The 19105-nt window shown below is 38.4% G+C and overlaps 2 protein-coding genes across 2 annotated transcripts; both read left to right on the top strand.

Moving 5' to 3' along the window:
- Positions 1–794: 794 nt before the first annotated feature.
- Positions 795–2792, top strand: LOC131039825 (G-type lectin S-receptor-like serine/threonine-protein kinase SD2-5). The gene is made up of 3 exons (XM_059208596.1): positions 795–1804; positions 2311–2465; positions 2512–2792. Exons 1-3 carry the CDS (start codon positions 795–797, stop codon positions 2790–2792), a joined length of 1446 nt encoding a protein of 481 aa, XP_059064579.1.
- A 69-nt stretch (positions 2793–2861) lies between these two features.
- Positions 2862–3593, top strand: LOC131039824 (G-type lectin S-receptor-like serine/threonine-protein kinase SD2-5). Its single transcript, XM_057972676.2, has one exon. The coding sequence runs from the start codon at positions 2862–2864 to the stop codon at positions 3591–3593; it is 732 nt and encodes a 243-aa protein (XP_057828659.2).
- Positions 3594–19105: the final 15512 nt, after the last annotated feature.

The raw sequence follows: 19105 nt of genomic DNA, 5'->3' as shown, positions 1-19105 counted from the left end.
TATATTTCAATATATAAACATTTGCCAAGCTTAAAAGGAGGAAAAATTCTTGACACTGAGGGGGAAAAAAATAAAATGCATCCGCGCGTTAGTTGAACTAAAAACCAATATTAGCAATATGAATGGAATGATGCGCATGCATACTTAGCAAGACTTGTAAAAAGTAAAAGTTAAAGATGACCCGGGACTTGGACAGCGTAATTGATAGCTCAGATGATGGACACATTTCTTGTTTGTGTAGGCGGTCTTTTTTAACCCAGCCATTTTCATATTTGGAAAATTTTCGTATCGAAGGACGTTTTTCTTTGTTCCATACTTTTTAACAAACTGCAAGGAAAATAGTTGGAATAAGAGTTACAGAGAAGAAATTTCAAGCACTCGAAAATCACTGTGGTTTCCACGAAGAAGCACAACAATGAAAATTTATGGACGACGCAGCGTAACATCTTTATCTTACCTACAGGCTACGACACAGCTGAAGCGCATGGATTGACTTTTGCAGGTGACAACTGTGTTGATTGTCGACTAGTTTGGGAAGGTTCATAAAATATCCACTTATAGATACTATAAATACACATAACTATAAAACTCTACTCCAGACTTCAAAATTTCCCAAAAGATCAACATTGAGATTCGAGTATATAGTTTCCTTCTATCATCGAGAAGTGTTTATGTTATTGTCTACCCACTGCCCCGTATTTTCAATCGAGTATTTTATTTCCTCTTTCGCTTCTGTTTCATGTCTTGCGAGTATCTTCCTTATATCATCCCCTCCTTTTGTATTGCCATTCACTATGCCTTCTTCATATGGATATGGAGGAACCACGTGGACAAATAATATCCAGTCTTTAGAATCATGGACACCTCGATCAGTTGGCATAGGCGTAGTCACAGTCAGGTCAATTCTTCTCACCAATAATATCTCATATGGCGGTGAGAGTCTGCGGTTTGGATGCGGATTCTTCTGCTATTCTAGTCCTTGTTACACGGGCTACTCTTTTGTAGTTTTCTTTGTTATCTACAAAACTAATTATACTGATCCTGATGACCTGCAAGTGGTTTGGACAGCAAATAGGGAGAGTCCAGTGAAAGACAACGCAACCCTTGGACTCACCTCCACTGGGAATCTTGTGTTGAAGGGCGCAGATAGCATTCTAGTCTGGTCTACAGATACATTCGCCCAAGATTTCCAAGGATTGATGATGGAGGAAATAGGGAACCTAGTGCTCTTCAACAGCTCCAATGGAACACTGTGGCAGTCTTTCGACTATCCCACTGATGTGTTACTGCAAGGCCAGAAGTTTAAGGTGAGACAGAAGCTTACTGCAAACATTTCCCCCACCAATTCAAGCCAAGGGATTCTCTATGCAACCTTGCTTTCAAACGGTTTTGCAGTGTTTACAGCCCCTGCACCCCCTCAAATGTATTTTAGTTATCCCAGCCTACCCACAACTCTCAACGTAGAATATATGCAGTTTGACAATGAGTCGGTCGGTTACTACCCTGAAGGATATCCATCCAATCCCCTTGCACTCAGTTGTCTAATACCCACAAATTCCCTCTACTTCAAGATTTGTTCAGATGGGCATGTGCTGTTCTATTCTTTCAAACGGAAAACTAAAGTGTGTCTTGACGACTATTTGTTAAGATTTACTGGTGCGCTGGGTACATGTGACTACCCAACAAAATGTGGGAAATATGGTATCTACACAGATGGTGAGTGCAGCTGCCAAAAGAGGCCAATGCTTTTGTTCCGATTGATCCCTACAGACCCACTTTGGGTTGTGTTCCACTCAGTCCTCTGGTCTGCCCTGAGAAACCCCCAATGAGTGGCACAACAAGTTATCGGTTTTTGGAGCTGGACCATGTTTCCTATTTTACTTATGAACCCCTACTATTCTATGGGACTTGCATTGGTGAAGAACTGCCCTACTATTCTATGGGGCCTATAGTTTCTTTGGTCTTTTCAAGCATGTTACGTATAGAATCAACTATCTTCCCAATTGGCCCCCTACTATTTGAAAGGGAAAGATTAGTTTCTGATGTAGCCTTGCCAGCCGTTTTTGGATTTTAGGCCATCCCTCCATCCACCCCGCCTCGTGGAGTGGTGCACATCAGATCGATCGTGCAGTTTTTTGCGATTCCGAACCCCTTAGATTAGAATAGTAGGGGCCTCCCGCCTCTAGCAGGTTGAGAATGGCATCAGCCTGCTAGAGGTTGGAGAAATCCCTCCGTTCCGGGTTTGGTCTCAAGGGAGGAATGTAAAGTTCTATGCATAAAAAATTGCTCCTGTAAAGCTGCTTTTTTAAGGTATGATAACTCTGACGATTATTCTAGTGGGTATTGTTATCTGGAGTCCAATGTTTATTCTCTTAAAATGAAAACTCCTAGTGATGCGTTTTACAATTCCACTGCTTACATTAAAGTTCAGAGAAGTTCCAAGCACACTAAGCTCTCCATTATAGGTATCTGTTTTTCTGTTGTTAGTGGAATGTGTAACGTTTCTCGTAGTGTGGGTTTGGATAGCGAGATGCAGGAAAGCTGAGCAGAAGCAGAGAAGAGATGAAAGTGACCATGATGAAGAGGATGATGATCTGAACTTGCGGACAAGGTTACCCATGCGGTTCTCATTCCAGGAATTGCAAAATACTACAAATGATATCTCCGTGAGGCTCGGCAGCGGGGGATTTGGTTCAGTTTACGAGGGCATTCTTCATGATGGCACAAAGATCGCAGTGAAGCGGCTTGACAGAGCAGGACAAGGGGGAAAACAATTTAAGGCCGAAGTGTAAACATTAGGCAACATTCATCATCTGAACTTGGTAAGATTGATTGACTTCTGTGCAGAGAAGTCTCACCGAATGCTGGTCTACGAGTTTCTACCAAATGGATCTCTGGATAAATGGATATTTGCCAACGATACCCATCAGAATGTGCTCGACTTGAAGACTAGAACCAAAGTCGCTCTTCATATAGCACGGGGTTTGACCTACTTACATGAGCAGTGTCAACAACGAATTATACATTTGGACATCAAACCCCAAAACATTCTTCTGGATGAAAATTTCAATGCCAAGGTCTCAGATTTTGGGCTGGCAAAATTGATCGACAGAGACCAAAGTCAAGTGATATCAATGACCCGAGGAACCCTAGGATATATGGCACCTGAATTATTAAACAAACACGTTTCTGTGAAGGCCGATGTATTCAGCTTTGGCATTATGTTGGTAGAAATTGTGAGTGGTAAGAAAAGCCGAGAGCTTTCAGATGACTCCTTGTTTTCAGTTTTACGAAATAAGGCCGAAGAAGGTAGATTGTCAGATTTTGTAGGTCCAGGACTCAAAGATGAAGGCGTAGACGCAGATGAGGAGGCAGTGAAAATGTTGAGATTGGGAATGCTTTGTATACAGGATGATTTGATGAGCAGACCAACGATGTCAACTGAAGTCAAGAAATTGGAGGGGATGATAGAGTTGCACAGTGCCCCCTCTACGTCGTCCTCTCCTTCAGACAATCCATTTCCATCCACGGCCAAACCTGATCGTTTGGCGCTCTCATATGCCCCTCCATCTTCTGTATTGTCTGGAAGATGATCCTTGGCTCTTTTAATTGTATGTTTTCGTCTTCATTTTGTTCTTGGATCTTTTTTATTCTATTTTTTTAACCTAAATGTCCTTTATTAAAAGGAATGTATCTAATGTGCTATAAAGTTGACCTTTATTATATAACTTATTATAAATATCAAATGTGAGCATAACAAATGTCTTTTTTATTTGAAATGTGAAAGATTGTCTCGAGTGCCGACTATTGTATTACATACATAATACCGAACCACTCGATTCACCAAAAGAGATAAGCCAAGGAGTTCAGGGGCTTTTATCTGTAGCTGGCTCCGATCGATTTAAGAGTTTTTATTTATTCATTTGTGTTGGATATGAGGGATAGAGATAACAAGATTAATTGTTATCAAATTTAAGTTGCATGTAATGCTTACAACAAATTATATTTTTTCGGTTTAACTACTAGAATTGTCATGAATAAGTTTTTGTTGAATCTTACAAAAGTCAATTATAGGGCACCCCTCACTAGATGTGCTAATGTGACAAGTTGTGTGATTTGACATACGTCTAAAACTTAATTATAGATAGATAAGAGGATAGTTCATGTAGACATATAAAAAAGACCATATTCCTAAATGAATATTTTATGTTCATTTCTCTATTTAATTAAATCCAATTTAATTAAATTACCTGCATTCCTCTATTTAATTAAGTAAATTATTCAATTTATTTAAATTAAATTCACTCTAACCATTTAATGAATAAATCATTTTATTCAATTAAATTCCCCCTATCCACTTTTAATTAAATTCAAATTTAATTAAATAGTTATCCTAAATTGAATAAATCTAATTTATTTAATTTCCGCAAATTGCAACCAAATTGAATAAATCATTTAATTCAATTAAATCCTATTATCCCTCCATCCACTTGCATTTTTCTACATCTCCCACTTGCCTTCCTAAAACCCCTTTCTAATCCCTTCTAGACTCTTCTAATTGCTTCTAATTAGCCTAACCCATCTTCTAAACTTTGTCACATCCCTAAGCAAGGGGAAGTCACTTCTCAAATCCTCAAAGTCTTTGATAACCATTAAAGGCTTCAAGTTTTCAACCACTTGATTCCCCAAAGTCTTCATAACCATTAATGGTTAACTCAAACCCTCCTACATGGTTAAAGAATTTCTTTTAACTCAACCTTCATCCAACCCAAGGGTCTCATCAAGCCTTTAATGCTTTGACCATAATTATCTCTTAATCATTTGTACAAGGGTTTATCCTTGGATTAACTCTTAATCCAATGGGTAATCTTAACTTAGACTTGACCCTTACCCTCTAGATAACCATAAGGTCTTCTCAGGCATTTAATGTCTCCAACCCCTTTTTTCAACCCAACCCTATGTTGACACTTGTCACCATTTCATTGGTGCAAATTGCAAACATGGATCCCCAACTTTCAAACTCAACCCTTGATCAACTCTTTCAATCCTAACCATCCATTGCCCTATTTTTGCTATAAATAGAGCTCTCATTCCTCCATTTTGAACAATCCTCCAAATTTGTAGTATCACATTTATGCTCAAATACATTCAAGCTTTCATATATCATTTTTATGCTCATCATTTAGCCTCTCTTTAGAATAGAAATTAGTCTAAATATGGATGTTTAGAATATTTTCTTTATCATTTAGCTCAATCCTAGACTAATATATATCATGTTAGGATAGTATTTATACTAACCTTGTTATCTTATAATCTAGTTTATTGCATTTATAGGATCATGCATAGCTTAGGATGCATTTCATTCTAAAATCTATCAAAGCATCCCTTGTTCTTGCATTTGCCATCCCTAAACCATTTTGCTCAGTGATCTGAGAGCAAAAACATTAGTTTGAGGGACATTGTAAGATAGAGAACCATGGGACCAACCTTGGGAAGCTGAGTAATACTTCATTACTCCATATCTTGCACTAAGAAGTCCTATGTGTGTGTGTGGACAGGTATTTTGGAATATTTTTCACATATTGAGCTCTATCGCCCCGCTTTTCCCGCATACATTTCTGGTGCCCACCGTGGGGCACAACCCCATATATCAAATCAGTTTTTAAATTTAACCACTTTTGCAGGCACGTAGAAAAAATGAATTAGCGCGTTAAGTTGATTGTTTAGCGCATCTGGTTAACAGCCTAGCGCATCCAGTTCACAGTTTAGCACATTGAGTTCATCATCTAGCGTGTCAAATCACTAATTTTCCTGTAGGTCTCAGTGCGAGAGAAAAACAGAGTAGCTCTTTCGACGCACAAAGTAGCGCATCCAAAAAATAGTGTAGCGCATTGAGACATTATTTTAGCGCATCTAGGTTATATTGTAGCGTGTACAGTCCTTTCTGTAGTGCATCACAGACAGAAGACAAAAAATTAAAATTGTAACCGAGTTTAAAGTTAGACTTGTTAAAGTCTACAAAATCTTATATTTTTCTAACTACTGTGGTGGGTATTTTACAGGATTTCTAACATCTTATTGCAGGGAGGAGCTTAGTGTTATTTTTAGAATTATAAATTCTTTAAATTTTTACTAGCTTGTTTAAGTTAGTTAGAATTTAAAGTCTTTTTAATTCTTGTTAAATTAAATTTAACTCACCTTATTTGGGCTATAAAAAGAACCACAAAAATAATATTTTCTTGCTTTTCCTAGAAAGACAAAATTTTCATTTTGGGCTTTAAAAAGAACAAGTCAGTTTTTCATTTTTGCAAACAAAGGTGTTTAAAAAGAACTTCACCATCCTTTAGTGCATAAAAGGATTCACTTCAAATTTTTGCAAAGTAAAAGAATCACACATGTCCAAAGTCATTTGCAACTAAAGAGGGAAGATCTTCCCCTTTTGATCGATTTCTTTTGTTGACAAAAAATCGAATTTACTTTGTTGACCAATTCTTTTTCATAGATCAAAAAATCATTGCCTTAAAAGATAAAATAAACACCATGTTTTCATGGAGCAACATCTCCATATAGATTTTAGCAAATCATTGCCTTGAAAGATAAAAAGAACCTTGTTTGCCTTATCTCGAAAGTGGAAGGAATATGCTCTCCCCTTAACTAGGTGATCAAAAATCCAAACCACTCTTAAAGCTTTCTTTACTTCAAGCAATAAAACCTTTAGCAGGCCTGCCTTCCCAAGGAGTTGAAATCAACTCTTAAAGCCGTTTATGGCCAGTGTGAAGGGAACGACCTAAGTGGGGAACAACTTTGACACCAAGAATTCCAACCCACTATAATCAAACGTGGAAAGTGACAAAAGTCTTTTTCAACGGTTGCGCATAGCGATTAGCCTTCCCCCAGTATCCTTGAGATACGTAAAGCCTTTGTTCTAAAGGTTGGGAAGCCTCCTGAGGGAGTTTATCACTGACGGCTGAACGGGAAGCCTGATTATGAACCATAGAAATAGAAGCTTTGAACCGAGTCAGTAACCAGACATTTATAACATCATAGTGCAAGGGTGGGGAAGAATCTGCCCCCAAGATTACTCACCATATATCTCCCAACATAACTACTCAACTGTGAAGCAATTCACTTTGGGTTAATTTCTGGCAAAAGGCAAAAAAAGGGCACCCTCAAGGGGGTGACATGACTATTTGAGCTAACGGAGTATCAAGACTACTGGGCTATGATGTTATTTATGACCCTTGACTAAAGAGTCTTTTTGAAGTGTATTATTCGTATCCAAACCTGTTAAAACATTGGGGATTCGAACACATCCGCACAGAACATACACTTTTTGTTAGATTAGGCAAAATGGTTGTACTTTTTGTGCCGTGCTTGCATTTACTACTTCAGAAAATCATCCATCAAACTTGAAAAATTCACAACAAAAATTCAAAATTCACAAAAAAAAAAAAAACCAACCAAAGGAAAAATCAGGGCAGTTTAGCGCATAAGAGCAACTGCTTAGCGCGTGAAGACTTTTTGTTAGCGCATCCAACCATTAAATAAGCGTGTCAGTTCCAAACAGTAGCGTTTCATCTCAAAGCAAAATAGTTTGAAATCATTTAGCACATCAAAGAAACAGTCTAGCGCGTGGAGGCTAAACATTAGCGCATCAGGTTCATAGGTTAGCGCGTTGCAGGCCTAGGGTAGCGCATAGATTTTTCAAAACAAATAGAGAACAATTTTGAGCAGTCAAAAAATTAGCGAGTGTTTGGGGTCAGCCTAGTGCGTGTGGTCATTATTTTAGCGCGTGAGGTAAATTTTGTAGCACATATATTCTCTGTTTTAGTGCGTGATCCAAAACATAAAAACAAAAGGCAGAACAGTGAAGAATTTAAAAAATTTTGAAAACATTTTCAAAAGCCTCTCATTACCAACAAAATTTTTCATCAAAACAGAATAGCCAAAACAAACCGTTAAGACTATTTCTTGAGCTAAATTTGTGTCAAAACAAACGTTGTAAATCCTAAACGAATTGCACGATAAAACATGTCTATCTTATCATAATCTGGAAACTTCATCATTAGTATCAACAAGATCCTTTACCATCTTACGGATTTTATCTCACAAAAACACTTGTTTAAAATTTTCAAGTTGTCAAATCAAGTTTCCATATCAGGAGGCTTTTATCCATATCATTTGACATACTTTATCGTGAAGGGGCATCTAAACCTTCACTTTGATAGAGTAAGATTTGAAATTTTCCAAACAAGATCAACTGAATCCAAACAAAATCAAAGGAAACCATTGATCACTCATACATGACTAATCCTCATATTCTAAGAAGAAAGAACCTTTATTGTAACATCACGTTGAAGAAACAACAACCTAGTTTTTCCAAATTCATCAAGAGAAACAAGTTTTTATACATCAATCGTCAACTCTTCAAATCTCATCGGGTATTCCTTCATCACATCAAACGTTATATCCAAAACAAATCCAATGAATTTGACAAAGAACCCTTAAAGACAAGAGCCTACTGTCAAAAGTCTGCTTTTAATCAAATCATAAACCGCGGAGGAAAAATCAATCCAACATTCTTGCCCGACGAGTGTATCACTTATAACACATCTCGACTAGAACCACCTACCCCCGAGCAACATATCAACGAGGCTTTTGTCCCTTTTATCACTGAAAGTTTCTACTAAAATACCTGTTACTCGCTCTCAAAGAAACCAACAAAGTGAGACACACGCTGAGTCTAGTATGAATCGAAGATTGTCAAATCCTTTTGAAGTTCCACACTTAGAAGAACCTGAAATTTCTGAAGCACTTCTTCAGGAATTTCAGGAAAACCCTTCATTCCAAAAGCTTGTAGAAAGGCTCATGGAAAATGACAAAGAAAAATATCTGCTCATGCTTACAAGTAAAGGCGTTAAACTTCTTGAAGATTTAGACTCAAACATCTTTAAAACTGGATCTCGACAATATGCATATCAAGAGCAACAAAGAGAAGATGAAACTCATAACTTTGAACAACACATACCTAAGCAACACATTCCAGAACAATGCATACCAGAAATGCATATACCCGAACTAGAAACACTAGAGCAAAATATACCATTTACCACACCTTTTCAGCTGAGAACAAATACAAGGGAAGAACTTTTCCCTCAACAAGACAATATACCTTTGGCTGCCCTTACTCAACAAATGCAAATGTTGCAAAGGCAAATACAGGATATGCAACAAGGGACAACAGTGCGGTACTCTTTAAACAAAATCTGTCCTTATCCATTTGATAGAAGATTGAACATAGTGCCTTTTCCTCCCAACTCGGACATTCCCAAATTTGATAAATATGATGGGAAAAGTGATCCCCGAGATCATGTTCAAGAATTTTCCACCATGAGCCTTGAATTTGCTCATGATGACACTTATTTGATGAGGTTATTCCCAAGAAGCTTGGGAGGGCAAACAATGGAATGGTTATCCAAAATTACACCACCTGTCAGATCATTTGATGAATTGGTTAAAAAATTCATAACCTAATATTCCTACAACATCCAACATACCATAACCATGCTATATGTTTGCAACACCAAACAAAAGAACAACGAAACATTCATGGTGGTCCTTCAACGCTGGCAACGTATGGTATCTAGATATCCTCGAGATATTCCTGAAAAGGAGAAAATGGAAATCTTCATCAATAACTTGAATAGTGAAATGAGTTACAGACTAAAACTTCAATGCATACCATCTTTTGCTAAATTAATTGAGAATGGCATTCAACTAGAGGAAGCATGTGTCAAAAAGGGAACACTCAAATTCTACAAGGAAGGAACAAACTCATCAAAATACAATAACTAGAACAACAACAACCTTGACAAATCTCGATTTTGGACTTGGAACAAAAATGAAGGCAACAATGAATCATATGATCCCAAATCTAAGCAACTAGTGCTCGCATTATCCGAAAATCCTCAAAACACAAAAAATCCTAAGAATGCTAATCCAAATGCTAACACATATGCACCAAACACTGATCAAGGAAAACTCAACACAAACAACACCAATGATACTCAAAGCAAAAACATGAATCCAGGACCTAACAACAATTCACGCAACAACACAAACAATTTCCAAAAGCCTATCTTCACACCACTGAGGCAATCGGTAGAATCAGCATTCAGAGAACTTTTGGCACACAAGATTCTTTCTTTGCCTCCAATCAGCAACTATGAACCCCAAATCAAACCACCTTGGTGGAATGATTCACACTATTGTGATTACCATCGTAACAAGGGTCATCAGATGAATGATTGCATGAGGTTAAAACACATGGTGCAAGATATGATTGATCGAGGTGACTTAACAATAGATGGTCTCAAAACAAATGGTGATCATGGAGCCTTTAAAAATCCTCTTCCAAATTACAAAGATGGAGCTTCAACCTCAGATAATACACGCGGAGCTCGTGTCAACCATATCTACAACAACACCATAAATCACATATCAGCTGAAGATCATCAAGTAAATGTCATCACCATCTGAGATAAGCGTGATCATGAATCTGTCAATGTAACAACCCGAACTCAAAAATATGTCTTGAAAGGACATACTACACCTACAACTATCACACCAAAAATCCAATATGACTTGGTTAGCCAACTACGTAAAACTCCAACACAGATATCTATACTAGAATTGTTGAAACTATCACCAAAGCACAAAGACATATTAGAACAAGCGCTATTGGAAACCAATGTACCTCAAAATTTGGATACAAACAGATTTCAAGCCATGGTCGCCCATATGACTGGACCTTATAACCTCACCTTCTCAGAACATGACGATGCTTCCTTAAGCCATCCGCATAATACTCCTCTCTATATCGAAGTCATTGTTTGTAAACACCGAGTAAAAAGAGTTTTAATAGATGGAGGAGCCGAACTTAATATATGTACTTTAAAGCTTATCCGTGCATTAGGCTTCTTAGAAGAATCTATTGATCCCTGAAAGAAGATTACCACAAAGGCATATGATGATGAGGAAAGGTCCTCTAAAGGAACTGTGATATTACCCATTCAAGTAGGACCAGTGCAAAAAGCTACTATATGTCAGGTCTTAGATATAGATCTCACCTACAATATTTTTCTAGGGTGACCCTAGATACATGAAATGCAAGTAGTACCTTCTACGTATCACTAGTGTGTCAAATTTTTGTATGATGGACAAAAAGTTTCCATATCTGCTGATCACAATCCATTTCAACATTGCAACGCAATGGGGGCAGCCCAAGATAGTTTGGTTCCTCATAATAGAGAAAAGCAACGATCTTCAACATTAGAACGACAAACAACAAAATCCAACTCCTTATTGGGAGACTTCAAACAGAAAATGCAAATCAAAGACCAAGGTATGGGAGAATATTCTTTGGAGCCTTTATGTTTGGCCAAATTGCCAACATCACCTAGATCTCATGGATTTCCTACTACATCAACACATTTGGTCACTCAGCCCATCACCAAATTTGATGGTACCTTCATCCAATTGGGCACTCTGGCACATGAATCAGAAGACAAGGATATTCTTAGCTGGTTATACAAAGATGAGAAAGAAGATAATAGAGCAGCTACTTTGGACATTGTTCTACCTACACACCTATATGGAAAAGGATACTTAATCATGCAGCAAATGGGATATGACAGTAAAGGACCTATTGGGAAACACAAGGAAGGAGTCACTGAACCTATAGATCTTCCTTCACAACCCAATGGAAACAAAGCAGGATTGGGTTGTGAGCTCACTTTCCTATTAAAAAGGCCACCCCACCTAACTACAAAACTTCAATGGAAAGTAAAGACAAAGTACAAAGAAGAATCCTTGCAGGAAGCACTCTTTGAATCAGTAGAAACAATCTGCAAGGCACGGGAACATCAAGATCAGAAATTACATCAAGAAAAGCTTCTAAAACACAAAAGGGCCATATCTACAGCAGTAGCTCATATTCAAACACCAATATCTCAAGAACAAATAAAATCATCTTCGGATACCTTTATTTCTCCCCGAGGAAGCACAGTCTATGAACAAATATAGAAAATAGAAGACGGATCTGACACAGAATCAACAAAAACCATCAAAATGGTATCTATCATCAAAGATTTGTTTTCACCATACAACATACCAGTTTACAGCACTGATAAAATCTAGGATGATGCCTCGGAGACTGATTCCAATGAATGTGAATGGGGTACCTGCTCCAATGCTACTACAGATATCCCTGATGATACTAATTCCATATCCTTTCCTCAATAAGAACATAACACAAGAGATAGACCTCTTGAATTTGGACCGCAAAATATCTATGACGCTAAGGAAAGCGAACAGAAACATTATGAACAAGTCTATGTGGAAGATAATACCATCGAAGACCTCGACGAAATCCTAGACTTCTTTAAAAACAAGAACAATCATGATGAAAACTCTATCCTAACACTCACAGTAGTCGAACTTGATCCACCTAACGATTCCTTACCACTTGTCTTTCCCGACCTCATCGACTGGGATGAACCTGAAATCCATAATATACCAATTTTCCCTGATGATGAATCTATTATCCATTACCTATGTACCGTAAATCCAGAAACAGACTCTACTAGTGAACAAAGTAACGATGTCTACAAACCAGGGAGTGCCAAGTCTCTCAGTCGCAAAAATAGACCAAATAAAGGATCTAATGCTGAAAACTAGTCAATGGTAGCTCTAGATCACAAAAAAGTAAAAATAAAGGACGCATCGGAGGGTGAAGACCTTTTTAAGGCACCTAACGATGGGAGACTTGACACTCTTCCTGAGAACTTTCATGAGCGATCACTCATATTGATTGAGCCCACTCAATCAATCAACATTGGTACCATGGAAGCAGCCAGAAACATACACCTTGCAGAATCTCTGATAGAGGAAGAAAGATCAACATTTATCCTTTTCTTTACAGAACAGAAAATTAACTTTTCTTGGTCATATGCTGATATGCCTGGAGTGGATCCACACTTAATCATGCATCACTTGTCCATCTGTTCAGGAGTTAAACCAGTCAAGCAAAAGCTACGAAAGATGAATCCGTAGGTGGCACTCATGGTCAAAACTGAACTAAAGAAATTATTAGATGTCGGATTCATCTGACCCATTGACTATGCAGAATGGATTTCCAACATCGTTCCGGTATCAAAACCAGATGGTAGTATCAGAATATGTACTGACTTCAGAGATGTCAACAAAGCTTGTCCAAAAGATGACTTTCCTCTGCCCAGTATAGACATAATTGTAGATCTCACAACAGGCCATGCAATGCTCTCACTAATGGACGGTTTCTTAGGCTATAATAAAATCAAAATAGCCCCAGAAGATCAAGGTAAAACCGCGTTCACCTGTCCTTGGGGAACGTACTGTTGGAATGTTATGCCTTTTGGCTTAAAGAATGCAGGGGCCACTTATCAAAGAGCAATGACAACAATATTCCATGACATGATGCACACGTTTATGGAAGACTATGTGGATGATTTACTCGCTAAATCCTTCACCAGAGAAGAACATCTCAGCATCCTAACAAAGATCATTGATCGATTGGAGAAATTCCAAGTCAGGCTCAACCCTAAGAAGTGTGTCTTCGGGGTTACATTAGGCAAGTTACTAGGCTACATTGTCTCAGCTAAAGGTATTGAAGTAGATCCAGTAAAGGTACAAGCCATTATGGACATGCCACCACCAAAGAATATTGGTCAACTCAGATCTCTACAAGGATGACTTCAATCAATCAGGTGATTCATCGCTCAACTAGCAGATAAAAGTCTACCATTTAACCATTTACTACACAAAAATGTACCATTCAGATGGGAGACCAAGTGTGCAGAATCTTTTTACCAAATCAAACAGTACCTGATGAATCCACCAGTTCTAGTACCACCAGTTGTAGGAAATCCACTTATCCTATATATCTCAACAACAAATATATCGCTGGGGGCACTATTGGCACAAGAAGATCAACAAGGAAAGGAACGCGCCATATATTATATCAGTAGGACATTGAATGGCTATGAAATCAACTATACATTCATTGAAAAGGCTTGCCTAACAGTGGTCTTCGCATCTCAGAAGTTTTGACATTATATGCTAGCACACACCATTAAGCTAGTCGCAAAAATTGATCCTCTCAAATATCTACTCAGTAGAGCAGCTCTTACAGGCCGATTGGCTAAATGGTTCATGATTCTTAGTGAATTTGACATCCAATACATAGAAAGATGAGCCATCAAAGGACAAGAAATTGTAGATCAGTTGGCTAAAGCACCACTACCAGGCAAACACACCATGGAGATTGAATTTTCAGACAGGGACCTTCTTGCTCTTTCTACCAAACAATGGACCCTATACTTTGACGGATCGTATACACAACATGGTTCAGGTGTTGGCATTCTGTTCGTCACTCCTGAAGAACACACTATACCAAGATCATATAAGCTTATGTTTCCCTGCACAAATAATGTGATTGAATATGAGGCATTGGTTATAGGTATCAAAATGGTCGTAGAATGGAAAATCACAGAGTTAAAAGTCTATGGAGACTCGCAACTAGTCGTCCATCAAATCAACAACTATCAGACAAAGGATGACAAGCTACTACCCTACAAGCGAATGGTGGATGACTTCAAACAGTATTTTGTACACATCACCTTCGAGAAAATACCAAGATTGGACAACAAAGAAGTCGATGCAATGGCTACCATCGCTTCATTACTACAAATTTCAAAGCAACAGAGTCGTTACGAGTTCCTGGTAGAGCAACTGTTCTCTACCGCCTATGACCACTCTGAATCCCAGGTTATCTATGCCTTGACTGGTTTAGATTCTCCGTTATATGGACCGATATACGACTACCTCAAGCACAATATCTTACCAATTGACCAATCCCGTAACCAAAAATGTAACTTTATCTGACAAGCTACCCGTTACACCCTTACCGCTGATACTTTGTATCGTCGAGGTCTAGGTGGTACTCTTCTTTGTTGCCTTGATTGTAATGATTCCAATTCTGCTTTACACAAGCTTCATGAAGGTATTTGTGGCACACATTCAAGTGGTACTACTCTTTCTAAAAAGCTTCTAAGGATGGAATACTACTAGCCTACAATGGAGAAAGACTCATATCACTTCGCCAAGAAATGTCCTAAATGCCAGATCCATGGTAATTTGATACATGCACTGTAAGGAAGTTAAGTAGCGGAAACAACTTCCTACACTAACCTTGAGAGGAGGGTAATGCAAAACTTTTTCAGATCATTACAACAGTTACAGAAAATAGAAATAGATATAATAGCATTCATACCACAACACAGTGATTTACGTGGGGAAAACCCTTTCGGGAGAAAAACCCCACCCTCCAAAAGCAGCTCAATATTTTATTCAGCAATCAAAAACAGATTACAAAATACTTGCAGAGCAAGCTCTTCGCAGGAGTACCACTAATCAGAGATTCAGAGGCAACTCAATAGCCATAAGACTCTTACTCACAACCTCTATCTCACACACCTCATAAATAGGAGATACAATACAAGAAACCATCAAACGGTATTACAAAACCATGGGCTAAAACCACCCAATAAGGTGTAGCCGACCTTATCTCCCTTCTAGATGCCCTATGACATGTTAAAGCACACATCAACACGTGTCGCTCCCTTTTATAGCTCATTTATGTATCCGATACAAATTATTTTTCCTATTTCAGGAGTACAAACTTCCGGAGGCCATAACTTGAGAACCGGGTGTCCGATTGACGAACCGTTTGAAGCGCCGGAAAGCTTGCGAAGTGCTCTATCACGTCGTAACCCACTTTGCCAGTTACGGCCACTTTTCAGGGCGTTTCAAAGCCTCTAAAGTCCCCAAAATTAAGTTTAAATATTTTATTGCACCCCTCCAAGATGAAAACTTTAATATCTTCAAAACTAGCTGTGACCTTGCGATGCAACTTTACCGGAATGCTTATCTAGCCAACCAGAAGCTTCAGGGAGAGTTTCGCACCATTTCGTGCTCAAATAAAAACTTACTATAAATAGTAACCTCACATAAATGCAAGGTTGAGACACCATTTTTCCCAACAAATCTCCCACTTGTCGAACACCTTGCATGAGCGGAAGGGAATGTCAACACAATGAATCAATTGCTAGGGGCCATAAGGCCCATAGACTCTAAACACCATCTGAACTTCTCTGTGCTCACAGCCTTAGTTAAAGCATCTGCAACATTCATCAAATTTTCCACCTTAACCAGCTTCACCCTACCATCTTCGACCATATCTCTAACAAAATGATACTGAATATCAATATGTTTGGTCCGGGCATGAAATGTCGGGTTCTTAGCTAGGCTAATTGCACTCTGACTGTCACAGTAAACTGTCACTGTACCTTGTTTTATTCCAATATCCGAACACAGTCTTTTAAGCCAAATGGCCTCTTTACAAGCATGAGTAGCTGCCATATACTCCGCTTCAGTAGTGGATAAAGCAACCACAGCCTGTCGCTTACTCATCCAACTAATTGCACCACCAAACAAAGTAAACACATAAGCACTAGTGGATCTTCTCCTATCAATATCACCTGCCCAATCTGAATCCACATAACCATGGATATCAAGGGAAGTCATGTCTCCAACTGAATTACCATGATAACACAAAGAATACTCTGAAGTACCCTTCAAATATCTGAAGACTCTTTTGACTGCATCCCAATGAACTCTACCAGGATTAGACATATATCTAGAAAGTACTCCCACTGCTTGGGCAATGTCTGGTCTAGTACAGACCATAGCATACATCAAGCTTCCAACCGCACTTTGGTAAGGCACTCTGCTCATGTCTTCCATCTCCAATGGGGATGTAGGACAATCTGAAACAGATAGTTTCGTTCCAACTGTAAAAGGAACACTCAATGGTCTACAATTTTGCATGTTGAACCTCTGTAACACTGAATTCACATACTTACTCTGGCCTAGCCATAGCTTTCTGTTTGCCCTATCTCTTCTAATTTCCATCCCAAGAATGTGCTTTGCTGCACCAAGATCTTTCATTTCAAATTTAGCAGCGAGCTGAGACTTCAGTTCTGAAATCATATCTTTCCCTTTACCAATGAATAACATATCATCAACATACAATGCAATGAATAAGAAAAGATCACCATCAGATTTATAATAAACACAGTGATCTGATTTAGAACGTTCAAATCCCAAACTCAACACATATGTATCAAATTTCTGGTACCACATCCTAGGACTTTGTTTGAGGCCATACAAAGATTTCTTCAATTTACAGACCAAATTACTTTTGCCTTTCACCACATAGTGCTCTGGTTGTGTCATATAAATATCTTCCTCCAAATCACCATGAAGGAAAGCAGTTTTCACATCCATTTGCTCAACCTCTAAATCATAAGCAGTAGCAATAGAAAGCAAAAATCTAATTGACATCATTTTTGCAACAGGAGAAAATATCTCACCGTAATCAACACCCTCAACCTGAGAGTAGCCTTTTGCAACTAACCTTGCTTTATACTTTTCAATGCTTCCATCTGAACCAATCTTTTTCTTGAACACCCATTTACAACCAACAAGTTTTCGTCCTTCAGGCAATGGTACAAGATCCCATGTATCATTCTTTTTCAAAGCTGCCATTTCTTCCTCCATAGCAATCTTCCAGGATTCTGCATCATTCATACCTAATGCCTCTTCTACAGATTTCGGTTCATCCACACTAGTATTCAGAGCAAAAATACATCTCCAATCATCAGGTGAATACCTTTCAGGTGGTTGTCTATGTCTTGTAGACCTTCGAACAAGCTGAGTTGGAGGTTCTTCCTCCTCTTCTGAAGATTCAGAGCTAGACGAGCTCTCCTCAAATTCTTGCCTATCTAGGGGTCTTGATTCAACTCTTTTAGGTGTAGAAGGAAGTTGAATCACATCTTTTTTAGTCTGTTCTGGCTGCAATGTAACAGAAGGAGACTTAATTTCTCTAAAAATAACACTTCTACTGTGAATTACCTTTTGTGCAACAGGGTCCCAAAGCTTGTATCCTTTCACACCATAACTATACCCGATGAAGATACATTTCACAGCCTTGTTCTCCAACTTTGTTCGCTTCTCCTTTGGCACATGTGCATATGCCTCGCAACCAAAAACTCTAAGATGTCTCAATGAAGGCTTGTGACCTGACCATGCTTCCATAGGCGTTTTATCAACAAGAGCTGATGTAAGAGACCTGTTAATCAGGTAGCAAGCAGTGGCAACAGCTTCAACCCAAAACTTTTGTTCAAGACCAGCACCACTCAACATACTCCTAGCCTTTTCCATCAGTGTCCTATTCATTCTTTCTGCAACTCCATTCTGCTGTGGAGAATACGGAGTTGTCTTCTGCCTGTTAATTCCACAGTCTTTACAGAATCTATCAAAATCATTAGAGCAAAACTCACCGCCATTATCAGTTCTCAAACATTTTATTTTCTTTCCAGTCTGCAACTCAACCATTGCTTTAAATTCTTTAAAATGACTAAAAACTTTAGATTTACTCTTTAGAAAATATACCCATGTCCTTCTACTAAAATCATCAATAAATGAAACATAATATGTGGATTTTCCAATCGAAGAGACATCTACTGGACCAAACACATCAGAATGGATAAGGTCCAAAACACCACAAGTTTTATGAGAACTTGAGTAAAACTGAATGCGGTTTTGTTTTCCATAAATGTAATGCTCACAGAAATCAAAGTCAAGATTACAATCATTCAAACCTTCAACAAGGTTTTTATTTTTCAAGGTCCTTAGACCCTTTTCTCCAATGTGGCCAAGTCTCTGGTGCCATAACATAGTCTTCTCTGCAGGTAACTTTGCTTCAGATGAAAGTGCACCCTTAGGTACCCAAAAACCATTTCCATCTGCTGAAGGTGAAACCTTCAAATCTTCCAGTGAGGTATCCACAGATTTACTTTTCACAGAAGTGCTATTACACTCAACAGTGTATGCTTCAAGCTTATACAAAGTGCCAAACCTGACACCTCTAGCAACTACCATAGCA

The sequence above is a fragment of the Cryptomeria japonica genome, chromosome 7 (genome assembly GCF_030272615.1).
Source record: "Cryptomeria japonica chromosome 7, Sugi_1.0, whole genome shotgun sequence".
NCBI lineage: Eukaryota > Viridiplantae > Streptophyta > Pinopsida > Cupressales > Cupressaceae > Cryptomeria > Cryptomeria japonica.
This window is presented reverse-complemented; position numbering and strand designations above follow the sequence as displayed.

Coding starts and splice junctions, on each gene's coding strand:
- LOC131039824 (XM_057972676.2), top strand. CDS start 2,862: ATGCTGGTCTACGAGTTTCTACCAAATGGATCTCTGGATAAATGGATA.
- LOC131039825 (XM_059208596.1), top strand. CDS start 795: ATGCCTTCTTCATATGGATATGGAGGAACCACGTGGACAAATAATATC. Junction 1,805..2,310: donor GTGTTCCACTCAGTCCTCTG/GTCTGCCCTGAG, acceptor TGCTTTTTTAAG/GTATGATAACTCTGACGATT. Junction 2,466..2,511: donor CACTAAGCTCTCCATTATAG/GTATCTGTTTTT, acceptor CGTTTCTCGTAG/TGTGGGTTTGGATAGCGAGA.